This window comes from Heterodontus francisci, chromosome 38, assembly GCF_036365525.1.
Source record: "Heterodontus francisci isolate sHetFra1 chromosome 38, sHetFra1.hap1, whole genome shotgun sequence".
Classification (NCBI taxonomy): Eukaryota; Metazoa; Chordata; class Chondrichthyes; order Heterodontiformes; family Heterodontidae; genus Heterodontus; species Heterodontus francisci.
Window position 1 is genome coordinate 26258067 of NC_090408.1, and position 27080 is coordinate 26285146.

The 27080-nt window shown below is 39.3% G+C and overlaps 1 protein-coding gene across 2 annotated transcripts in view; it reads left to right on the top strand.

Moving 5' to 3' along the window:
- mindy2 (MINDY lysine 48 deubiquitinase 2) overlaps positions 1–23989 on the top strand; it is a 72544-nt gene extending 48555 nt beyond the window's left edge. Inside the window, exons 7-9 of one of the 2 annotated variants that reach the window (XM_068017900.1) lie at positions 10929–11102; positions 15879–16055; positions 19812–23989. In XM_068017900.1, the coding sequence (XP_067874001.1) occupies positions 10929–11102; positions 15879–16055; positions 19812–19922 (462 nt within the window). In that variant the 3' untranslated portion in view covers positions 19923–23989. The remainder of the gene's footprint in view (positions 1–10928; positions 11103–15878; positions 16056–19811) is intronic. The other variant, XM_068017901.1, reaches the window with a different exon arrangement.
- Positions 23990–27080: the final 3091 nt, after the last annotated feature.

Below are 27080 nucleotides of genomic sequence, written 5' to 3' on the forward strand. Positions count from 1 at the left end.
CCGACCCGAGCCTGAATGCTGGACTTGGAATATAGACCCGACTCGACCCAGACCCGACCGAACCCGAACCCGACACATGTAGCTGGGTCTCGTCCGGTTCAGGTCGGGTAGCCAGGCTTTAGGTTACGGGATAAAAGAATTTTCCTATGAGGAAAGTTTCAGTAAACTGGGCATATATTCCCTAGAATTTAGAAGCATGAGAGGTGATCCAGTTGAAACATAAAATTCTTTAAGGGGGCTTGACAGGGTTGATGCTGAGAGGATGTTTCCCCTGGCTGGGGAGTCTAGAGCTAGAGGTCACAGTCTCAGATGAGGGTCAGGCCATTTAGGATGCAATGAGAAATTTCTTTACTCAATGGGTTGTGAATCTTTGAAATTCATTACCCCAGAGGGCTGTGAATGCTCAGTCATTGAGTATATTCAAGGCAGAGGGCAGAAGATTTTTTGGTACTAAGGAAATCAAGGAATAGTGGAGGAAAGTGGGGTTGAGGTAGGTTATCAGTCATGATGCAGTTACTGAAAGGTGAAGCAGGCTCGAAAGACTGAATGGCTCACTCCTTTTTCTTATGTCCTTATGTCTTTTGCTGGTGAGTCTTTTAAAATGCTAAACTACAACTGGGAATGTCATGAATTTTGCATAAGCTATGAAAATCACAAGAATTAAAAAGAAGTGCAAACCAGTGTTTGAGCCAGTTGGATCCCAGTATCGTACAATAGAGGAAACTATTCTAAAATGATACAACTATGACTGACTGAATTTTATGTTGTTAACTGGTATAGCTTTTGTTATGTTACATAAGCCCGTATAGTTTAAAGCAGGGTTTGCTTAAAAAAGGTGCGCATGCGAAGCTTTGACTTTTTTCCTTTTCCTCGATTTATGAGAGTTCTTAATTTTTGTATATAAAATGACTCTGGCTTTTTTGGGGCTTTGGTTTCCCAGATTACTGAGCATGTGCAAACACGAATGTATGTTGATTCCTACTGATGTTGCGATCATGCAATTTTTGATTTCACAAATATGGTGCAAATAAATTTGGCTGCAAGTTTGGTTGCATTGAAATCTTTTTGTATGTAGCTGTAGTTAGCTTGATTTTATTATTTCAGCAGCCCAGAATTTTCTTTTATCAGGTTCTAATCTTTAGAAGCATTGGTTTTCTTCAGCTTCTGAGTGCAGTGGTTTGAAAGGCTGTAGAATAGCACCATATATGGATGGAAGTAATTGAAAGCAAGTCAAAGTTGAATACCGTTAGGAGCTGTTGAGGGTGTTGACCAAATATCAGGATTAAAATGATTCAGTCAACTTTAGGGCAGCCAGTTGTAATGACTTCCCAAACTTAGTAGAAATACTCTGATGTGCTGCTTTCTGCACGTATAGATCAACCGTCAAAACAGTCACAGCCGGTCTGTAATTGTTGTTTGCAATACTGATGCAATTTTCTAAAGGCTTTCTTTTTAATGCACAAAAGGAATTGGTATTGAGCTCCCAGTCTGCAAATGATGTCTGTATGGTGTCACATAAATTAGTTAAATAAACTAATTTTATTTTAACAATTGTTTGGCAAAAATTACCTTGGTGTAGGTTATACATCATAAATTGTTTTATATTTTAACAATACTCTGATGTTTTTCACCATATTTCATTGCCACATTTTGATTGAGTCTGCAGATGAGCTACGTTCTAGCCAATGCTAATACTGTCCTTCAGTCTGCCGCTTTTGAAGGTTTGAAAGCACTTCCGCATATTGACTCTCACTGTTCCTTTTTTCTTTTCCATCCCTTTTCTCATATTTATAGTCAGGCTACAAATTCAGGGCATAGAGTTGGGATAGATGAGGGTACTGGAGATACAGGATTAAGAAATGAAACATGAGACTGATGAAGAGAAAATGGAGGAGAGTCTGGAAGAAAATCTTTACATTAAAGACTGTATCTTCTAAGATCCGAAAGAAACCCTACCCAGGCAGGTATCACTAATGATGATTGTATTCTTTCAGAATTTAGCACTTTGTTGACAGAGAATTGTGGTTTCTTTAAGTGACGCAGGGTAAAAATCAAATCATAAAATCGTAGATGGTTACAGCACAGAAGGAACCCATTCAGCCTGTCATGTCTGTGCCAGCTCTCTGCAAGAGCAACTCACCTAGTCACATTCCCTGCCTTTTCTCCTTGCCCTGCAAATTTTTTGTCTTCAGATAATTATCCAGTTCACTTTTGAAGGCCTCGATTGAATCTGCCTCCACCACACTCAGGCAGTGCATTCCAGTTCCTAAGCACTCGCTGTGTAAGTTGTACCCTTCAATTTAGATTGCCTTTCCTCATTCTTCGACCAAAATAAATCACTTCATATTTTTCTGCGTTAAATTTCATCTGCCAAGTGTCCGCCCATTCCACCAGCCTGTCTATGTCCTCTTGAAGTTGATCACTATCTTCCTCACGGTTCACAACACTTCTGAGTTTTGTGTCATCTGCACATCTTGAAATTGTGCCCTGTATGCCCGAGTCTCGGTCATTAATAGAAACCAAGAAAAGCAGTGATCCTAACACCGACCCCGGGGAACTCCACTATCTACCTTCCTCCAGTCCGAAAAACAACTGTTCACAACTACTCTCTGTTTTCTGTCACTCAGCCAATTTCGAATCCATGCTGCTAACGTCCCCTTTTATTCAATGGACTCTAACTTTGCTGACAAGACTGTTATGTGACACTTTATCAAATGCCTTTTGGAAGTCCATGTACATCACATGAACCACATTACCCTCATCAACCCTCTCTGTTAACTCATCAAAGAACTCAAACAACATTAGATATAAAACAACAACAACTTGCATTTTAGATAGCATTTTTAATCTTGTAAAATGTCCCCCAGTGAGATCTGTGATCAATTCGGATGATGGTGCTTCTTTCAGTATAGCAGGAGTCCTGAGAGTCTGGCAGGAAGCCCTATTAGCAACTATTCCTAAGGTCAGTATTTAGAGATCCTTTCACACCAATGCAGCTAAGTTCTCCTGCTCTTTGAGTGACAATTATTTAAGTTATGTTTCTCCTGGAAGTCTGCCAGCATCCTGCTTATGCCAGGAGTTCAGAACCTTGTAATATCAACAGATTGCTTGTTCTTTGCAGAAAATCCAATGCTGTTGTGCTCTTCTTTGGCCTCCTTATCTCGAGAGACAATGGGTAAGCGCCTGGAGGTGGTCAGTGGTGTGTGGAGCAGTGCCTGGAGTGGCTATAAAGGCCAATTCTAGAGTGACAGGCACTTCCACAGGTGCTGCAGAAAAATTTGATTGTCGGGGCTGTTACACAGTTGGCTCTTCCCTTGCGCCTCTGTCTTTTTTCCTGCCAACTGCTAAGTCTCTTCGACTCGCCACACTTTAGCCCCGCCTTTATGGCTGTCCGCCAGCCCTGGCGAACGCTGGCAACTGACTCCCACGACTTGTGATCAATGTCACAGGATTTCATGTCGCGTTTGCAGACGTCTTTAAAGCGGAGACATGGACGGCCGATGGGTCTGATGCCAGTGGCGAGCTCGCTGTACAATGTGTCTTTGGGGATCCTGCCATCTTCCATGCGGCTCACATGGCCAAGCCATCTCAAGCGCCGCTGTTGTGCTACTGTATGTTAAACTTCATGCAATACGATGAAAGCTGGATACAGTTGTTTTGTGCTGAACTCGTATTAAAAAAAGGATCTTCTGGAAGTGGAGGAAGTGTGATATTTTGAAGGGCAAAAATATAGATGTGCACCTGATGTTTAATTGATGTTTAACTTGATGCTTAAAATAATGAGCATGCACGGTGTGATATTTTTATTCTAGATATGCATTACTAAGGAGGGAGCAGAAGTTACGTCAGTGTGCCAATTTACTTTCCTCCTTTCTTGAGGTATGGATCCATGGCCACAAATCACCCTTTGGTGTGTTATCTAAGTAGCCATTATTTGTGTGATAATTAGCAGGACGTCCCTTATCAACTGTCTGCCGGTGAAGGCTAAAACTGATTGTGACTTTACCTGGCATCCACATTTGCTTATTTTCAGTCGGAATGGCTGTATAGTATTGGGCTATGAGAATCTTGGCAAACTGATTTTTCTATTACCCTCCTCTCCCTTGCTCCCCACCGCACCACCCCCCCCCCCCACCCCCAACTACTCCTTCCATTCCATAACTGAATTTTTTAAAAAGAAATTGTATTTCTGTCTCTGAGCCAATGGGAGAGCTAGCACAACCATTTCAGAAAGCTCAATTACCTTAATCACCACGCTGTAAAAGATTTAAAGAGGGCATGGAGAATATTGTGGCACACTGCCACCAGTTGTTCATTTATAAAAAGAAACACTGTCGGGTTAGGTGCCCAAAGCCACCTTTTTAAAAGAGTAACCTTTAAAGCCAATAGGATATGCTCCTCCATTCTGTAGTAGAATGATCTTAATATTTTGAGCAAGTTAGGTGAGGGCATTTCCTGTGCTGAAATTCTGTTGTGCTGTTTCAAAAATGTGTTAGAAACCTACTCAGGTGGCTTGTTTGGAAACTCACCAGTGTCAAACTGCACAGTGATGCTAAATTAAAGAGATACACAAGGGGTTTGAGGCACTACAAATAACAAGGATTCAGCTCTTCAATTTAATGGTTTTGAAAATGGCAGCTACATTTAATATTTACAAGCCGTGCCTCTCAAAGTATGATGAAAAGAATGTTTCCATTTTCATTTGTAAATGGTGAAGGTTTTTTGCATTTTTCTGATGCAGGGTTAGTAACTTGGATGTTTTAAAATTTTGTGGTGTCTAATTTATATAGCATCTGAATGTCAACAGTAATGCACAAATCCTTCCATTTTGTAACAGGGCAGGACAACTGCCATATGTGGGTCTTGACAACCTGCACATCTGTTGTGTGACACTGTATCTCCCTCCATGCATAGCCTCCCTGACTGAGTTAGCTGTCATCCCTGGCTGGGGAAAGGATCTTGGTGTGTCCAAGGACTGCTTCCTGAATAAGTGTTGGACATGCTTAATATGGGCATTTCTGTGGCTGAGAAACATTAAGTGGCATTGCGAAAATAACAAAAACATATTGCCAGAAACAGGAAAGCAGTAGACTGTTCAGAAACTTAAGGGTATAGAGCAATCAATTAATTAACAGAACTAGTGTGGAGATGGGAACAGAGACTGATAGGAGTTGCGTGAGACCAAACTTTTAAATTCTTCAATTTTTGTAGGATGTGGACTTTATGTTGGTAAGTAACTATAAAAAGGAAATTCAAATAAAGGAGTGCAATTTTAAAAAAATCATGAATTTATCATGAAATATTTCATTATTATTTCAAAAGGATATGCACATTTATGTATATTTTAATGATGAATTGGAAGTGTAATGCCTTGAAGCAAATTGTATTGGTGACAATGTATTCAAATTTTTAATGAAGAAAATCTTGTACCACACTGTCTTTGGTCACTGCCAACCCTGTTTCCACAAATGACACCATCCTTTTACATGAAGAACTGCTGTGAACAAGGTGTTAAATGCATCCTCAGTTGAGGTTTACTTGAACAAACTCATAGAACTGTAGAATATACAGTACAGAAGGAGGCCATTCAGCCTATTGTGCCTATGCCGGTTCTTTGAAAGAACTATCCAATTAGCCTATTCCCCATTGCCCTGTAAACTTCCCTGTTCAATTATTTTTTAAATTCCCTTTTAAAAGACAAAACCCTTAATGATTTTGAACACCTATCAGTTCTCCCCTTAACCTTCTCTACTCTAGGGAGAAGAACCTTAGTTTCTCTTGTATCTCCATGTAGCAGAAATCCTCCACCCCGGTACCATTCTGGTAATGCTCAATGAATCAGTATATTCTCTAAATCTACTTTATATTTCAGGAAAATTGATAGAAAATCCATGTTTGATGCTCTCTGCATTTAAAATATGTATAAGTTTGAATGTTGTGCTTCTCTGCTTAAAGGCGTAAACATAATAAGATATGGTCACATTATTAATAGGCTATAGTCACATTGTAAAAACATTTGAATCTATTAGTAACCTGTTATTAAAAGGTGAGAAGAAATTGATATGTTAGCTTTCTTAAACAGTGCACACTGCAATGCTTAGAATTATCTCTAGGCATGATGCCAGGAAGCCAACAATGTGATGTTTTGATTTGGTTTTTAAATACTTGTCATACTGGAATTTATAGGGCAACAGTCAAAAACTGTTAAAAGAGGTATACAACTCTATTCCTACAGGTTTCAGGAGCAATTAATGATGGTAAGTGATGTGTTCCTGCTGAGAACTATTTTTCATAATTCTTCTTGGCTTTGAGATACTGACTACTATCATTAAGAAACTAACTGCAAAATTTATACAACTGTAGTCCATTTTCAGATACAGTATTGACTTACCTAGCATTTAGACTGCATTACCGTAAAACCACCAATGTGAGGCAAGTGTGTCCACTTTCACTGAAGTTCAACAGTAGTAAATTTCAAACAGTATAACTTATTAGAAACAAATTTGTTATATGGTGTTCAGGATTATTTTTTTAAATCTGAGTTAAATGACCCAATCACATCTATTAATTGTTTCTTTTTCAGTTAATTATTCCCAGAGCATGTTTTAATGTGAACTGCCCAGTTTCTGATTGCACGTAGTTGTGAAATTGTTGATTGTGCATCTCATGACCATTTGAAAATGATTTGCTGCGTTTGTGAATAGATACTTGCTCCTTTTTTTTTTAAAGCTAAATATAACCTCTCTGCCCTTCAGATAGACTGTACACCAAGTAGCACAAGTGTTCATTGGCCTGTTTCGGTTGCATTTAGTTCTTAAAGTCTAAGTTACAAACCTTGAAGTTGTTTTGCTGCTTAACTCTTGCATTACATTTAAATTAAAATCAAAGTCCAATAGCTTTGTCTATAAATTTAATTGAAGAAATCTTCCAAGGAGATGCAAGTTTTCTTAGAAATTACTGTGTTATAGCACTTCACAACCTTTTTTCTGGATGGCTTTTACCTTCGCCTTTTTTTTAGTATGCTTCCTACTTTTGCTAGATTGCATTAACATATTAAATAAAAGCTTTGTTCTTATTTTCTACAATTCTAATCGGTTTCATTTTCTGTTTCTGCATTCTTAACTGGAATACTTCAATAGCTCATTCAAAATATGTGCTTACAATGAAAGAGTAATTTGTTTTTTGTAATACACTTAGCTCCCAGTGCTTAAATTGTCATGGTGTGGATCTGCAGTATTAACGACGGCAAAATTGTTAGCTATTGCCATCTAATCCACTGAAAAGCTCAGTAACTTCTGACGTTCACACATGCGCAGAATAACATGGAAATCTAGAAGTTGCTTTCAGCGATTCTATGCTTCTCCAGAGGGTGCACTGTTGAGGCACTCCCAGACTGCAATCAGTGTAAATCATTTGAATTGATGAAAATTTCCACTCAAGTTGTTAGTCTTGCTGTAAAAAAAAAACACTTGAAAAAGTTGCAACTTGTTGAATGAGGTGCACTAATTTCATAATTACTGCTGAACACCCTCACTGGCCCTGAAAAACTAATTTTACACTCGTGGAATATCTCAAATTTCTGCAATAAAAAAAAAATTACAATTTTTTTTGTCTTTTTTCAGGTTTGTTTATCTTTGAATTAAGATAGAAGCTAAAATCATTTATTTTGCTATCTGAAAATTACATTGAAAGTGAAGGATGTTAAGTATTTTTAACTTTCTGGTTAGCTGTGTTTGAATACTTAATTGTGATTGGCTGCCTACATGCTTGCTGACATTACTGCTGCTACACACCAAGACATCCCCTTGATTTGGTGCCAGATTTAAACTGCTGTCAGGAAAGGGGTAAACCATGACACAGAAATGGCTAGGTCTTTGTGGGCAGCTTTATTTGAGGTCAGCAGCGAGCGCTGCTGCTTCACTTGCTGACCGCAAAATCCGAGCCAATATGATCTTTATTAGTGTCAGCCTTTAAAATGGGCAAAATTAGGAATTGTACATATATTAATATCACATTAAGCAAATTACAGTACTTCAACATCACTTCTAAAAGTAGTCTTTCTTAAAACTAGAAAAAAATGAAATTGGATTTTCTAAACTTAAAAAGACTTGTTAATTCTGTATCACCATCTAGAGGATTTTATTTGTATTGCAGTTGAATGTTGTTTCAATGTGAGTAGAAAAAACATTGCTCAATCTGTCTGTCAACCATAGCATTATTCAAAGAACAGTGAGTTCTTTCTGGTGTTCTGGCCAATATTCTTCTCTTGTACAACACCAGAAACAGATTATCTGGATAGTTAATTCATTTGCTCTTTGTACTGCTATGCCATGTGCAAATTTGCTGCTGTATTTGCCAATATATCAGTGACTGCTCTAAAGTAAGTAAAAGCAAAATACTGTGGATGCTGGAAATCTGAAATAAAAACAAGAAATGCTGGAAATACTCAGCAGGTCTGGCAGCATCTGTGGAGAGAGAAGCAGAGTTAACGTCTCAGGTCAGTGACCTTCTTCAGAGCTGGCAAATATTAGAAATGTGAAAGGTTATAAGCAAGTAAAGCGGGGGTGGGGCAAGAGATAACAAAGGATAAGGTGTAGATAGGACAAGGTCACAGAATAGCTGACCAGAAGGTCATGGAGCAAAGGCAAACAGTTTGTTAATGGTGTGTTGAAAGACAAAGCATTAGTACAGATAGGGTGTTAACGGACTGAAAATTGAACAGCCGCAAGTACAAACATGAAAAAAAATTAGTGGGTAAGCAAACTGAACAAACTAAGATGAAATAAAATAAATACAAAAAAAACTAAAAATAAAAGTAAAATGGGGGGCCCGGCAGGCTGTAGTGTGCCTAATCGGTAAATGAGATGCTTTGATTTTTGATAGATTTAGAGATACAGCACTGAAACAGGCCCTTCGGCCCACCGAGTCTGTGCCGACCATTAACCACCCACTTATACTAATCCTACACTAATCCCATATTCCTACCACATCCTCACTTGTTCCTATATTCCCCTACCACCTACCTATACTAGGGGCAATTTATAATGGCCAATTTACCTATCAACCTGCAAGTCTTTGGCTGTGGGAGGAAACCGGAGCACCTGGAGGAAACCCACGCAGACACAGGGAGAACTTGCAAAATCCACACAGGCAGTACCCAGAATTGAACCCGGGTCGCTGGAGCTGTGAGGCTGCGGTGCTAACCACTGCGCCACTGTGCCGCCCCTTCCTGTTCCTCGAGCTTGCGTTGATGTTCACTGGAACACTGCAGCAATCCCCGGACAGAGATATGAGCATGAGAGCAGGGGGGGAGTGTTGAAATGGCAAGCAACCAGAAGCTTGTCCTGCTTGTGGACTGAGCGGAGGTGTTCCGCAAAGCAGTCACCCAGTCTGCGTTTGGTCTCCCCAATGTAGAGGAGACCAAATTGTGAGCAGCAAATGCAGTATACTACATTGAAAGAAGTACAAGTAAAATGCTGCTTCACCTGAAAGGAGTGTTTGGGGCTTGGGATAGTGAGGAGAGAGGAGGTAAATGAGCAGGTATTACACCACCTGTGATTGCAGGGGAAGGTGCCATGGGAAGGGGACGAGGTGGTGGGGGTAATGGAGGAGTGGAACAGGGAGGAAACTACCTCTTCGGAATGCTGACTGGAAGGGAGGGGAAGATGCATTTGGTAGTGGCATCACGCTGCAGGTGGCGGAAATGGCGGAGGATGATCCTTTGGAGATGGAGGCTGATGGGGTGGAAAGTGACGGCAAGGGGGGAACCCAGACGCGGTTCTGGGAGGGAGGGGAAGGGGTGAGGGTAGAGGTGTGGGAAATGGGCCGGACATGGTCAAGGGCCCCGTCAACCACAGTGGGGGGGGAATCCTCGGTTGAGGAAAAAGGAAGACATATCAGAAGCACTGTCATGGAAGGTAGCATCATCAGAGCAGATGCGTCGGAGACGGAGAAACTGGGAGAATGGAATGGAGTCCTTACAGGAGGCAGGGTGTGAAGAAGTGTAGTCCAGGTAGCTGTGGGAGTCGGTGGGCTTATAACAGATATTAGTAGACAGCCTATCCCCAGAGATGGAGATAGAGAAGTCGAGGAAGGGAAGTGTCGGAGGTGGACCATGTAAAGGTGAGAGAAGGGTGGAAATTGGAAGCAAAGTTGATGAAGTTTTCCAGTTCGGGGCGGGAGCAGGAAACGGCACCGATACAGTCATCAATGTACTGGAAAAAGAGTTGGGGGAGGGGGCCTGAGTAGGACTGGAACAAGGTATGTTCGACATATTCCACAAAAAGACGGGCATAACTCGGAAATAAAAGGTGTTGCTATGGGTACCCGCATGGGTCCTAGTTGTGCCTGTCTTTTTGTGGGATATGTCGAACATTCCATTTTCTACACCAGCCATCTTGTGGCCTTTGAATTCTAGTTGGTTGACTTGGCTGCAATGAGAAGACTGATCTCTCTGGGCTGGATTCAATTTCAGGGTTGAAAGGACAATGTTGACTGACTGCATCATACAATTTTACGTAATCAGACTTTGTAAAGAACATTGTAGTATTCATATTTATGACTCAAATCTCAGCTTACTGGGCATAAACAGCAATGTTAACATGTAAGCGGTTGCATTTACTTTTAGAATGTTTTTTTGACACAAGCTACAATTTCAAGTTTATTCAGAATGGTGGCAGAAGTGCCCCAGGGCATTCTATACATTCAAAAAATACATCTTTACCATTGTCACATCTTTGTTACTCTAGAGGATAGGAATAGTTATGGACTACTGTTCATGAGAGTTCAGTTAATTAGCTGAATTAAACCTTTCACAATTTTCTTTGTTGTTTTCTTCGTCAGATAAAGCTTGGACTGAAGTGAATTCAAAGTTGAAATAGTTGTGCTACCTAATATGTTTACAATATTTTCTTATTTTGATTTAATAGGGCCAGCTGTATCTACTGGTGACGGACCAGGGCTTTCTCACAGAGGAGAAGGTGGTCTGGGAGAGTTTACACAATGTGGATGGAGATGGAAATTTCTGTGACTCTGAATTTCATCTGAGACCTCCATCTGACCCAGAAACTGTGTACAAGGGACAGCAGGATCAAATAGATCAGGTATACCATGAAGAGCAGGTTTAATTCTGATATCCATTGTTGGTTGCTTATTACATAATGTCCATTACTAGCTGCTTTCACCTAACATGAACTTGAATATTCTTGTTAGACATTACTGAGGTCAGGAATAATTACAGTTCTGTATTGGAGCTGTGTAATGGTTTTGATCTTTTACCATTTGTCATCACTTGGGCACATACTGGCTATTTTTCAGCTGTAAACCTAGACTATCTAGAGTTATAATTATTCAACCCATTTGTTTTTATTTACAAGTAAACGTCCACAGTCGCTGTAGCATAGGAACTGTTAATGTTCAGTGTATTGCTCAACATCTGTTCTTTATACTGTTCTAACCAGTTATATTTACATTAAGGAGTTAATTTACACAACAGCTTGCATTCCTCTAGGCATTCTCATACAGCATTTTGACTCCTTGACTCCAAGGATTTAACATTGAGGAGGAAAAGGCAGGAGACACTCAGTAGAAGGAGAAAAGGGTTCGGAGCCGAGGGCACGTTTGAAAAGAATTATCTTGAAAGCAGGAAAGGAAGTAGCATGATAGAGGGAATGAGGGAGGTATTCCCAAGGACTGGAGTATAGTGGATGACTGGCCAGTGGCGGAGCAGGAGTTGAGGAGAAGCTTGTTAGAGAAGTGAAGGATGAATACAGGACATAAGGCTGGAGGAGGTAACTAAACCTAGAATTAACTGTTTTTACTGGAACTTGTTGCTTGCATCTGCTGCTCTATGGGGCAGAGGGATTTTCCTCCCAATCACTCGCTTCACTTAGACCTCTTAATTTGGTACTCTGCTATGTCTTTTGAAATGGGTGAACCAGTAATGAGTTGAATTAGACATTTCATCTTTTGGGGTCACTGTATTAGGCAAGGAGGCAAAAAGAGGGGAGGTTAAATCATTGTGTGCTGAGGAAGTTTGTGACAGTTCCTTGATGCATGTGAGGGATTCGAGCTGCTGTTCTGCAGTCTCCTGACTTATGACCAGAATGAATTTACATATATTGTTAGGTAATAGAACTGAAATATACACCAGTTCAGTTGTACTGTCACCACAACAGTAGGTTCCCTATTTGTTTCATTTACGTAGCATGCATGCTGTTAAATAAAGTGCCTATATATTTACTGCGCTTGCTCACTCATTTTCTCTTATTTCGTACCACACAAGTGCCAGACAATGATCGTCTCAAACAAGAGACAAGCTAGCCATCTTCCCTTGATGTGCAAGGGCATTACCATTGCTGAATCCCCACTATCAATATCCTGGGGAATTACCATTGACCAGAAACTGAGCTGGACCAGCCATGTAAATACTGTGGCTCCAAGAGCAGATCAGAGGAATTCTGCAGTGAATAACTCACCACCTAACTCCCCAATGCTTGTCCTCCATTTACAAGGCACAAGTCAAGAGTGTGATGGAATACTCTTCACTTGCCTGGATGGGTGCAGCTCCAACAACACTCGAGGAGCTCGACACCATCCAGGACAAAGCAGCTTGATTGGCACCTCATCCGCCATCTTAACATTCACTCCCTTCACCACCGACGCACAGTGGCAGCAGTGTGTACCATCTACAAGATGCATTGCAGCAACTCACCAAAGCTCCTTCGACAGCACCTTCCAAACCCGTGACCTCTACCAGCTAGAAGGACAAGGGCAGCAGATGCATGGGAACACCATCACCTGCAGATTCTCCTCCAAGTCACACACCATCCTAACTTGGAACTATATCGCCGTTCCTTCAGTGTCGCTGGGTAAAAATCCTGGAACTCCCTAACAGCACTATTGGTGTACCTGCACCCCAGGGACTGCAGCGGTTCAAGAATGCAGCTCAACACCACCTTCTCAAGGGCAATTAGGGATGGGCAGTAAATGCTGGCCAAGCCAATGACACCCACATCCCATGAACAAATAAAAAAAAAATGCACACCTCACCCAGCACTTAACTTATGTAATATTTTCAGATGCGATGTCCTGACACCACATTATATCAGGTGTATGTTTCTTGCACAAAGAACTGTGGGACATTTTGCTCTATTACAGTTCAACTATAACAGGGCTAGTTGATGTTGAAACTTCCAAAAATAAAACCATTAATTTGGTGCTTTCGTTTGCTTGGTGGTTCCAAGTTCCCACATTGTTATTTGACAGTCTGCTATCTATGCTCCTCGTTTCTTGTATTCTAAAACTTTCCAACAGTGTGATTAAAAATAGCACTGATAGGAACTTTCAAATGGCAGTATCAGTAGATGAAATGAGACTTTGGGTACTTTTTAGACACATTTGAACTGTAATGCCAGTTTTTATAAATTATTTATTTATAGGGATGTGAGCATCACTGGCTAGGACAGCATTTATTGCCCATCCCTAATTGCCCTTGAGAAGGTGGTGGTGAGCTACCTTTTTGAATCACTGCAGTCCATGTGGGGTAGGTACACCCACAGTGCTGTTAGGAAGGGTTTGGCACACAAGTAATCCTAGGTTCTAGCTTCACCAGGTTGACACCTCATTTTGAGTTATGCCCGGTGCTGCTGCTGCTGGCATGTCTCCTGCACTTCATTGAACCAGGGTTGGTCTCCGGCTTGATGGTAACGGTAGAGTGGAGGATATGCCGAGCCATGATGTTACAGATTGTGTTTGAGTACAATTCTATTGCTGCTGATGGCCCACAGCCATCCGTGACTATGACTATGTCAGGCTGTTGCTTGATTTGTCTATGGGACAGCTCTTCCAACTTTGGCACAAGACCCCAGATATTAGTAAGGAGGACTTTGCAGGGTCCACAGAGCTGGGTTTGCCATTGTCGTTTCCGGTGCCTAGGTCAATGCCGGGTGGTCCATCCGGTTTCATTCTTTATTGACTTCGTAGCAGTTAGATGCAACTGAGTGGCTTGCTAAGCCACTTCAGAGGGCATTTAAGAATCAACCACATTGCTCTAGGTCTGGAGTCACATGTAGTCCAGACCCGGTAAGGACCGCAGATTTCCTTTCCTTTAAAGGACATTAGTGAACCAGATGGGTTTTTACAACAATCGACAATGGTTTCATGCCCATCATTAGACTAGCTTTTAATTCCAGATTTTTTATTTATGAATTTAAATTCCACCATCTGTTGTGGTGGAATTCAAATGCATGTCTCCATAGCAATACCCTGAGTCTGTGGGTTACTAGTCCAGTGACAAAATCACTACTCCACTGCCTCCCCCTTATGATTAATTTCATTGTGATAAATTGCTGGTCTTACAACTACAGTGGTGAGTGTGTTGAGATTTGTGTTTATTGAAAAACTATCTTTTCACCTGTTCACGGTCAAACTTATGGGATAGCATTTCCTGTTCTTGGAAAAGGTCCACAGCTTTGCATTTATTTATTTATTTTTATTTATTTTATTTAGAGATACAGCACTGAAACAGGCCCTTCGGCCCACCGAGTCTGTGCTGACCAAGAACCACCCATTTATACTAACCCTACAGTAATCCCATATTCCCTACCACCTACCTACATTAGGGGCAATTTACAATGGCCAATTTACCTATCACCTGCAAGTCTTTGGCGGTGGGAGGAAACCGGACCACCCGGCGAAAACCCATGCAGTCACAGGGAGAACTTGCAAACTCCGCACAGGCAGTACCCAGAATTGAACCCGGGTCCCTGGAGCTGTGAGGCTGTGGTGCTAACCACTGCACCACCCCCTACAAAGCCTATCGTGAATCTGGCTAATAAAATGTGTGCAAGTTGCTTTTTTATAACTGAACAGAGAATGCTAACTTTGCAATATCCACAAAACAAACTTGTTTTAAATGCTACTACGGTGAGAGTAGCCTAGATTCCTCATGGTTAGTGTAGAACTCGCAACCACATGGATTAATTGAGGTGATTAGTATAGAAGAAATTAAGGGGAAACTAGATTAAAGTGCATGAGAGAGAAAGGGATAGAAGGATTTGCTATTAGGATTTGATAAAGTTAAATGAGAGGAGGCTTGTGTGGAGCATAAACACCAGCATAGACCAGTTGGGCTAAATTGCCTTTTGTGCTGTTAGTTCCATATCATTCCTTGAACTGCTTGTAGTCCTGAAGCCCAGCATAGTATTAACCTAGCTCCCATCAATCACCCAGCATCTGTGACCACTCCACTACCTGAAGAGTTGTACCAATAAAGATCCCATTTTATTAAAAACTGAAGCCTATTAGTTAAAAACACTATTATCTGATCAATCATTATAGTTCTCTTGTAACCTTAATCTTCAGACTGATAGGTTCATTCAGGCGCATTATTCATATTTACTGAAGTGCCATTGCATGCTCCATATTGAGATGTTTTGAGATCATCTTTCGACAACTGTAGCTTCAGTTTCCTCATTTATTATCAAGATTTCGGCCTTGTTAGTGTCATTATTTTATAAATGAGTAACCATCTGAATATTCTGTCCATCATGACCCAGTGTTCAGATTCTGCTACCTGATCAAAGAAAATCACAGGCTGAAACTTAAAGGATTCTGATCGAAGTATAGAATCCACATCTGATGGAAAGGAATATGAAAGCATGCTGGAATTCTTTGTTGTATTTTAACATTAAAATATTGACTTTGAAAGCGTGGAGAATATCCAGTGTACAAAGAAAACTCTTTTACGTTTTGAAACGTTTTAAAGCATGTTTATCAGCTTTCACTATCCAATTTAGTTGAACTGTATTTGCACTTCAAGGATAATTATTGATCCCTTATCCAGGGATTTCCTGATTGGACATTATTTCTTCTCTCAGGACTATCTGATGGCATTGTCCTTACAGCAGGAGCAGCAAAGCCAGGACTTATCCTGGGAGCAGATTCCTGAAGGAATTAGTGATCTGGAGCTAGCAAAAAAACTACAGGAAGAAGAAGACAGACGAGCATCCCAGTTCTATCATGAACAGGAACAGGCAGCTGCAGTTCAAAGCCAGGTAATGACATTTTATCAAGTGGAAAGCAATTTTACAGCATGTGCTTTGATCAATTCTGTGCAATTTTGGTCACCCAATCAGAGGGAGGATATTGTTGCTCTTGGGGTGCAGAGGTGAGCAACAAAGTTGATTTCAGGTATCAAGACATCAAATTATGACAAAAGATTAAGGAAGTTGGGCTGGTTTCTTTGTAAAAATTTTGTTGGCACTTCAAGATGATTAAAGCAATTAGACAATTGATCTGGGCAATTGTTCTGTCTGGTGAAGGGTTCAAAAAACATGGAGCAAAGAAAGTTTAAAAAATGATTAAGTTGGGAATAGGAAGGGAACATGGCTGGAATTGTTCACCCAAAAATAACTTGTGAAAAAGTTACCAGAGAAAAGCCTCCAATCAGATTGCATAAAAGGATCAAGGGGCACGTGGATGCATTTCTGGAGAAAGAAGGGACTCGGGGATATGATAATACGGGTCAGCAAGCTTGAGGTATGCAAAAACAACAGCTGCTTCGGTTCTGATAGCATGTTCCTAAAATTCTTTAATGATCAACTGTGATTCATTGTAATGGACTAAGTAACAGGAATACATGAGGTCCCTGTGTTACCAGAATATGAAACAAAGTCTCAATCCTAGGCTGTTTTTGAATGTACCACTGGGTAGTGTGCAAAAACGCCATAGGTCGGCATAACTGTTTTGGTCTTGCTTCTGAGTTGGTATCTGTGTACCCGATCGAGTTGAGAGCAGGAATTCTGTGTTGGAAATCACAAGAGTGTACTGAATTCTTATTAGTTACTCAACAGTACAGGAATTCAGTACACTAATGTGTACCATAGGAAGTGTCATGTACTTTTGAGAAAATTGCTTTGTAATCATTGGACCCTTCCAGTGTTGCAAATACCATCAATATATTTAGACGTATAAATCTTTTAATTTCACTGGATTATAATGTAATTAAAATGTATAAAGCTGTATGGTTTATTTCATGTTGAGCTAAAATATCAGAATAAATAGAATTTTTATAAAATGATTGAAAAAGGACTCTTCAATCCCACCAGTGCTGTTTCTTCTACAGAGGATATGCAGCCTATCTCGTTGTGAATTCAACTTAGACACTTAATCTCCTGAGGGAAATTTCTGCATAATTGCTCCCTTTCTTCTTGAGTTAATCAAATAACCTCCAGAATATTTATCCACTTCCACATCTCCCTATTTAACCCTACCCAGCCACCTACCATGGATGATTCTCTCCCAATCATCACAAGAATCACTGTGCTTGATAGAATATTTGAATGACTTACTTTATACTTGTATCTATGCTTATAACCTCCAATCCTATTTCCAAACAGATATTGATCCAACAGGTTTTTTGAATGAATTCATCAATTAAGTACAGCTGTTTTTGCTCATGTCTGTTCTACATTCTGAGAGGAATAAACATTCTTCTAACTTTTAGTCTGAAAGTGAAGGAAAAGACAAATTAAGTAGTTGATAATCCCGCTGCGTATTATGCACTCGGCTTTAATCAAAATATAAAAGTAGTGGAGCACAGCGGCTAGTGAAATGCATCGCCTGGAAATACTGTGGAATACACAGCAAAGTGCTCAAGCTGAGAGCTGAGTTTTCAAGGATAATTTTTTTCATTATTCATTTGTGGGATGTGGGTGTCACTGGCCAGCATTTATTGTCCATCCCTAATTGCCCTTGAACTGAGTGGCTTGCTAGGCCATTTCAGAGGGCATTTTAAGAGTCAAACACATTGCTGTGGGTCTGGAGTCACATGTAGGCCAGTCCAGGTAAGGATGGCAGATTTCCTTTTTTAAAAGACATTAGTGAACCAGATGGGTTTTTACAACAATCGACAATGATGTCGTGACCAGGTGAGGAAGGGGTCTCAGGCTCCCCTTTCATCACTTTTCTGGTTTGACTGCAACAGGGTTTATTCTTTTAACAGTGATTTAGGTTGCCTCCTCAGTGAGCCCTTGCCCACTGTTTGTCGAATATAATTACAAATGAATCAATCCGACAGGTTTTAATGAGCTTAAATAAGAAAGGTGTAAGTTTATTAATCGTATCCCTACAAACTGGTTAAAATTACTGAAATACGCGACGCATCGACACTCACATTCATTCGAGAAGTGCATGCGCACACACGCTGTGACAAAAGTAGATACAGAGGGGAAAAGATAGAGTTGGGAGGTTGAAGTAAGGTCCGAAATGGAATTCAAATACTGAGTTTCAATGTCCTTAGTTGACGTTCAAGTCTTAAAGTCCTTGCTGGGCCATGCACAATATAGGCTTGTTTCTCTGGTTGCGGAAGGCCGAAGAGAGGCTTTATCCGTCCTCTTGCTTGTTGTCTGTGAGGGTCTGTAGATTTGAGGTTCAGCTGCAGCCGAGACTTCCCTGGGACTTTGCTAGAGAGAGAGAGGTGCTTCCTGGAGTTTAGTTACTGTCTTTCTTCTGAGGCACAATTCACAAACTCAGAGCTACGCAGGCAGGTATGTCATGTGACCACCTCAGTTTGAAAACAGAAGTTTCTGGAAGGTTTTTTGAAATTCAAAGTTCTTCTCAAGCTGTGCCAGCATACTTGGTTGGGGGGTGGGGGTGGGGTGCGACAGTGATTGGCTGTTTGAAAGTCGATGGGTATCGAGGCTTTTGACAACCAACATTGACAAAACCATTTTAGGTAATTGAAACAGAGCATACCCCTATTCTAATGAAATTGGGTAATTACCTCTGTCTGTGGTTGGCCTTTGGCTTCTCGTACAAATTGAGTGTGGCCATCTTTGGCTGTTCTGTTCTGCTTTTTTAAGTTATTTGTAACAATGTCCAGTAAAAAGTTCTCAAGCAAAGTTTCATATGAAATTAATATTTTCCATTTGGCATGTGGGTTTTCCGTCACAATGGTAATACACTAGCTGTTAATTCCAGATTTATTAATTGAATTCAGATTTCACCATCTGCCATGGCAGGATTTGAACCCATTTTACCCCCAGAGTATTAGCCTGGGCTCTAGATTACTAATCCAGTGACATTACCACAACACTACCGCCTCCCCCCATTTGCACAGCATCCTTTACAATTAACATAATTCAGTTGCATTTGATTCAATATGTACATTATTCAGAACAAGCATAGGAAAACCTTGTAATGCTTCTACAGACAACTATTCCAATAACATTAATTTTCTTTTTTTACCCCCTGCCCCAGTCTTCTGTATTTACACCTGCTCTGGTAGTGATATTTAGAGACCTACTCCAGGCCTGTTCCATTCCCAGGCATTTTCTAGGAGGAATGTGTGAATACCTGACCCTCCAGTTTCTTTCGTGTTTGTCTGTTGTGGGAAGCCTGTGTAGATTATCCATTTTAATTTTCCTCTACTTTAAGTAGCTGCTCCAATTGATGTTGAGAAGAGATTAAATGTTGAAGAAACTTAATCATTTTAAGAACTGCTTTCCACTTTTCCTTCCTCTTGGAAGGACATTTAGATCATGGGACTCTCCAACATCACCACCCACAAAAATCTGATCAGCCTTCAGCAGCATGCTTTTATGGGGCTGGATTGGTCCTTTTACCACAAAAGACCCATTTTCTAAGAATTAACAAAACCCATATTGCAGAGGTTTGAATGCTTGAGGGTAGCAGTTGAACTCTGCCTGTAGCTTCAGGTATAGTATTGTGCTAAAATGACTCTTCCTTTTCAGATTTAGTATGTGGTTTAAAACTTTTTCTTGTGTGTATGTTTTCTTCTCAAATTCCAGGAAGGGCAACAATCACAGGCAGCAGCTGCTGGAAGACAGCCTGGGGGCACTGAACGGAAACAGCGCAAGGAACCAAGAGAAAAAGAAAAGGACAAGTGTATTCTCTTGTGATGGGGGTTGGAGTTTACCAGAAACTAAGTGCATAACCCTTAAAAGAACCCAGTGATATGCCGTCTGTGCCTGATCCTTAATTGTTCATATTTTGAGAAGTGAAAGGATGACTTCTTTGATACAGTCGGCCAAACTTTGTTGTATGTTGCACAATGCACTATATTCACAATGGAGTTTCTATGGCATTGATTGATGCAGTTACATTTTATTTGACATAAATCATTGTTTAAAATATAAAAAAGCACCTTTACATGTAACAGTGAAATCACAATGCCTGTTCTCTTCATTATTCTGCATTAATTAATGCAATCAGCTAATAAGCTATTTTGGCTAATACTGCCTCAATTTTATTACAGGACAATGATTGGCAGTTTCATGGTTTGGTTAGTTTTAATTCTCTGCTTACAATAAATGACAATAGCTAGAATTTATTTTAGCTTTCATTAAGTGCTACTAGAACTGATCAGTCCAATGAATTATAGAAAACAAAGACCCAACATAAAACTGGTCTTTCACTTGATGGCGTGTTTAAGATATGCTAATTTTGGTGGGATACAAATGTAGAGCTAGACAATCTTTTGTCCAGATTGATGCTCAATTTTTTTTTTCATGAGCTGATTTTGCTTTATGAGCCATAATAACCTGAAGGAATTCAAGGAGACAGGTTAACATTTGATAATGGTATCTCTTGCTTCAAGTTTTCTTTAACTGAACGAATGTGCTGTATTTTGAATGGTTAAAAATGGTTCCAACAATAGTCATTTTTTGTGGAAATGTGTGAAAGCAGAGATTTGAAATGTAAAGATTCAGCAAGTTAGTAAACAAAATTATAAGTGAATAAGCTCTGTATTTTGACTAAACATGTTTCTTGGCAAATTAGAAAATAGTGTTTCAAGTTGGCAATGAGACCATAACCTTATTGCTAAGATATAGAAGGCACAGTTCCTGTTGCCAAAACCTTGCTCTCTGTCTGCTCAATCTGTTGACCAGCAATTAAGATGCTACAACAGCAGCACTCTTTACAATGACTGATAGTTCAGTCTTAAATTACTTAACATTGAGTAATTTACCTAGTCATTATGGTCTTGTGTCTTTTCTAATGCCTTCAAATTTATTTAGTCAGGTATTAGTTAAGCACGTAGACAGTAGCTAAGTTGTATTTCTAAATGGGACCAATATTCAGAAGTCGTGAAATTTTAAAACATTGAGAGAAACATAATTTTGCTACTGTCACTCGTGGTTTTCATATACGTTAAAAACTTATCTTTATGGTAGTAAAGTGCTCCAAATGTATTGTTCACTGGTACGCTGCTGCTGGAACATGCAAGCAAACACTAAACTGCTAATATTGAAGACTGAAGGAAAATTGTCTGAAGGTTCATTTTTATACTGTTTCAGGTCTGCTTCAGATTATGATCGTCATTCTAGTAACATAGCTGTCTTGTGCTTTTTAATACATTGACCAGTTTATTTATTTGAATACCTCTAATAGGGCACCCTCAGTTAGAGCGCTTGAAGCAGTTATACAGAAATGTAACCAGGGGAAGATATTGCAATCCTTTGGTAACTGAGGGAAGAAAATAAAACATTAAACCTGTTTACTAAGACGTAAATATTTATTCATTGTGAAATCACTTGTTAAATTATTCCAAGATAGGCATCCCAGGAAATTTTGGGGAGTTTTGGTTTTTAAAAGAATCGTGTTGCACTTAGAAATTTCCTTTAATTAGGAATACTATTCTTTACCCAAAACAGGTATAGTGAACACAGTTATTTAGGGGGAATTACATTGAACTGCCCAGCTGTGTTGTGGATTAGCTGACATCTATAGTGCATGATAATGCTAGTAGATCATACAGTAAATGTTCACACAAATTCTAATGTAAAGTTGTATTTGCCTCGTTAAAATATATTGATATTAAAAGCACCGGAATATCAAATATGTATAGATCTAATTATTTGCAGTCCTATCCTAGCATTTTTATGCATTTTTTGTTGTAAATTTTCAATAGTAGATATTAAATATTTAAACCAGGTTGGTACTGAAAGTTACCAGTGTGGTACAACTGCCCACCAAGAACAACCCTTCAGAATCCATTGTAAAACTGGGATGTTGTATTGAAAGTTAGAATCTGTAATGGAGCTGCAGTGGTCTTACAGTGGGGACTGAGCCTGAGAGAGTTGTGTTGCTAGTGCAAGTCTGCTTGTGGATATATGCAGTACCTCGATGAGTAACAATCCAGTACATACATTTGACTGCTTTTAATATTTTTAATGCTTGGTATATGGACAGCTGAGAACAATACGAGAAGTCACTTTCTGGACCAAATGTGCTTTAAATATCACTTTGTTTTGCATGTTTGTCCATTTATAGGGAATGGGTACAATTAAGCTATTCAGCAAAGCAAATTTTGTAGATGATTTTCTCAATGCTAGTTCTGAATGCTTTGCTGTGATTCAGTGCATGCGAGAGCTCAACATTGAACTAAACCATTTTATTGCTGAGGAAAAGCTATACGTTGTCATTTCAAGTAATATAAAATATTGTCCAGACATTTTAACCATGGGAATCTCATTACCTTGGAGATTTAATCACATAGCACCTGTGGGGATTGGGTTTTGTGTCATTTTTCCATCACAATAATGCACATAGTGCATGTGTATTTGACCACAATTAACAAAGGAAAAGGCAAGTGTAGAACAGAACTTGTTACCTTTTAATAGTTTTTGTTGCACCTTTCAGTTTGTTTCAGGGTCTTTATTTTATGAGAATGATCATTTACCAAAATACTTGTGAAGGGTTTTTTTTATATACATTGTGAAAGAACATGTATATGTTTTCAAGTCTGCTCTCTAACTTCTTTTAAATGTCTTCTGTATTACAGCGACTATAATACTTGCTTTTATTGTTGCAAGTCCTGCATTTTTTTTAAAGGAGTGTCTGCCTTATGATAGATTCTAATTACAAAACATTCAGTTCCTTTCTATATTTGTGACCAAACATGTATGTAGCATACTGCCTTAATGTGTGTTATATACTTGTTAGTGTGGATCGTGTGAGTTTTGACAATCTCCTGTCCTACTTTGTGGCACAAAAATACCTTAATTGGCACTTGGCACTATAAGTACTTGTGAAGAAAAGCTTTCTATGGAACAGACAACTTTTTTCAGTTCATATTTCTGGTGTTAAATAACTAAAGCTTGACAAAATAGCAAATTTTTTACCGTCTTGATATTCTGTTGTGCAGTTTGGAAAAATGGGAGGAGACAGCAGCATATTGTGCCATTAGAATTCTTAAGTTCCATGTTTGCAAATAATAGATTCGATGCTTTATATGTAATTTGTTCATTTAAGATGTATTAAATTCTTTTTTGAAAATCCTGGAGTAGCAACTGTGAGGAAGGTTTTGCTAATAGAATTTCTAGGTTTTTGAAATCTTAAAATAGGAAAAGGCATCAGGTGTTTGTTAAATGATGTGAACTGGAATATCAGTGATATGTAGAAAACCAAAACAAACTGTTTCAAATATGAGGGAATATTTGTTAAAATTGACAGGTGTACATATGAGGTGAAACATCAGTGCGTGGACTCGGGGAGTCAAAATTGTTCAAAGCCACTACCCACACTTTATATTTGCAGAATTACTGATGTTTACACCTTAAAACTGACAAGTAAATCTATTAGCTAACATGACTCATTACAGAGCTTTTTGCTGTGTAATTGGCATAGAATGAGCACGAAATGCTAAGCAGTGAGTGGTATCAGATAGTCTCTTATGTAAATTTGTGCAAGAAATTTTAGGAAATGGTATACTGTGACCAAATCAGCTTTACCAGCTGAACTGTACGTCCATTAGTGCCTAGGTAACCATCAAAAAGAGTAAAATGTGGCTTTATTTGCAGTTTTGCAAGTGAAACATTACTGGAATCATGTTACATTGGAGCATACAACTTTGGGCGATTTGTCTTTAACTTATTTGGTACCAATTAGTGCAAAGACTTCTGTTGTTGCAGAAGGATGATGGAATTGGTAAAACACCAAACTAAAATAAAAACACATTTCTTGCAATGACATTTGTGTTTGGCATTATTTCATTATAACAATATTTCTTTTCAACAGCTACAACTGCCATTTATGTAACTCATTTAATGTAGGGAAATGTCCCAAGGTACTTCAAATAAGCGTGTGTAAAATTAAGACCGAGCCAAAGGAAGAGAGAATAGGACAAGTGATCATGTATTTAAGATGACTATAACCTTGGTAAAAGAGGTAGGTTTTGAACAGCGTCTTAGAGAAGGGTGCAGAGATTTAGTGACTTAGGAAAGAATTCTGGAACTTCGGCCTAGGTGGCTGAAAATACGGCTATCTTCAACAACAGTTGCGCATACAGTAGCTTGAGATTTTGAGGGTTGTGGGTATGAGGCTATTGCTATGGGTTGTTGTAAAATACATAACTTTGAGGTAAATGCGGAGATTAATTTGGGGGTTTATTCCAGCTTTCTACTACTCTGCTGAAGGTGCTGATTTTTGCAGCAGATAATTCCACTCAGTCCTCTGGTATTTCACCATTCTTGATGTACAAACTTATCGACTGAGTGTTAGTAGACTTATTCTACCATTGTTGAGCCTTGACCATATCCACATGTGCATACTTGAGAGAAGGGGATATTGGATAATGAATACTGGGAATCTGTCTGATTTTTACCCCTGCCTCACATCACTGAATCCAATTGTTGTACCTCTGAGACTACTCTTCCAACCACATGTGCAGTTGCTTAATTTTCCTCTGCCTCTAAAACAATGCATCATGTGTATAGGATTTTTAATAGACCAGCTCATGGTTTCCAGTTTTCCACTTGGCTAATATTTCTTTATCACTATCCTACCAAAGTTCTTCGTACCCACATTAACTACAGCTACTGACTGCTCACCCAGTCCTCTCAAATGTCTATGCTCCATGATGTCCTTTACTCTGACTCCAGGAGGCAGCATATCATTCTGGAGGCCAGTCTTGGCTACAGACATACTTGCCTACTTCGCAATCATTGACTTTTCCTTTCCTCACTATTCCACCATCCCCATCCCACCCCAGGTTGTAGCATGTTCTGTGGTTTGCACTGTCTGACATTTCCTTCATAATCCTCCAGTGATGTTCCAAACTGGAGGAGTTTGCTGGTTTCAGCCGCAAAACTGCTTTCTTCCTGACTACACCTGCTCCCTTTCCTCCTTCCGATCATGTTCTTTCAGATGTTCTTGTACCTGCTAGTCCTATTGACAGCTTGAAGAGGAAGTTGGGTCATCGTGGAATAAAAAGTAGCTTATATAATAGCCTTGAGAATTTTGATTGCTTTTTAAAGTCTCATGTGCTAGTTGAAGGGCCACATCTATGTAGTTTTTGCTAGGTAGAAAATGGGGTCAATGAGGAGTGCAGAATTCTGTATTTGCTTGCCATTTTGCTTGTTTTATAACTAACGGCAGAGTAATGTGTAGACATTTGGAGCAACAGTCCAGTTTCACAAGGTGTGCTATGAATTTGGGTGGGAAACTGGTGTAATGGCCTCTCAATCATCCCCACTGAACTCTTTGATGTATGTTTACACCATTTTACAAGACAGTGTTGCTGGAAGATGGTTGGCATACAGCTGTTCCGACAGTTAAAAGCCATTGCAACACAAAAGTTAAACTTTACAGCAAAGGGGGAGGCTATTTGGCTCATCAAGCTTGTGTCTGTTCTCTGAAGCTATCCACTTCACCTCAGCCCCTATCTTTTATATGTTTTCTTCACAGAACATGTAGTTCCTTTAAGCCTTGTTGAATTGTCTTTGTTTTCTTTTAAGAAAGCACATCAGTACCACTTCATCTGTTTCCAGAATTGAAGGTAAATGAATATGAAGGAGATAAGTTGTGATCTTTTTAAATTTTCATACATTTAAGATTACAAATGCATGTCACATAGAAATTGGTCACTAAGTATAATTTATTGCAATAGTGTATTTGCAGTAGTAAAGGAATAAATTATATCGCTGTTGCACTACCAGATAGAAGTTTAGAAAGCACATTTAATTAAGACTGAATATCTGAAGCTGTCACCAGGCTCTTCGTAGTGGGTAAAATCCATTTTGAACTCCAAAACTGGCCAGGTAATACAAGAATAGAAAGTTTTCATTTTGCATGCATTATGTGGACAGTCAAAAATGTAACCTCCAAATATGGAATTATGGAAACATAAACCTGAAATTATCATTAGCCCTCCATATCTGGGAAGAGAATTATTTTTACAAACCTTGTATTTACATGAATGATACAACTGGGCCTTGGCTTCTGAAATTTCTGAAGCTTTTTGAGTGACTTGCAAACAAGTTTTATATTGTCAGAAATAAGCTTTTAGGTCAGATGCTTTAATCCGCCCATTGAGTAGTGTGCCACATTCTGCAAGCTGATGCCAAAGGGCATTTATGTTTACGTGCCAGCATACTGTGGATTGCTCATGTTTTAATCAGCTTGCTTTCATTCCATTTAATTCCAATTTTAAAATATCCCCCCCCCCTTTTTTTAGATTAGAGTCCATTTTCTGGCCAAGATAACTGACAAACTGGTTCTCCCAACATCTGGTTCAACCCAGGGCTTTTTCTGACCACCCCTGTCTCTCTCTCTCTCCCTTCCTCCCCCACCACGGCTTTAAGAAAATCTATTGTACTTACTCCTTCCTGTGGCTCAAGTTTTTTTTTAAATGGACATTTTCATTAAATGGCATATTACAAAGGATTTAAATGTACATAAATTGCTTCCAAAAGTCTATACTGCAGTTATCTTAAACATTAAACACTGCAATTATCTTCAATCCACAGCTGCTTCACCTCAATCGAATTAATGCTGAATTGACCTCCTTGCTTTTCATTTTGGTGCATCTAATTTTTTATATAGTACATCAAGACCAAATGTATGTTTATCAATTATCCATAGTTGGAAAAAAAATGGGTAGTTTGAGGTATCGTATATAATATAAAATGTATTTCTTAGCTCTATCAACAATTTTCTGCTGTAACTGAAAGTAATCACTGCCAGGTCACTAAGGTAATTTTTTTTTGCCCCATGTTAAAATCACTGATGCTGTTCTTCCACAATTCTCAGCAACTGTTAAGATCAAGAGGGGCACT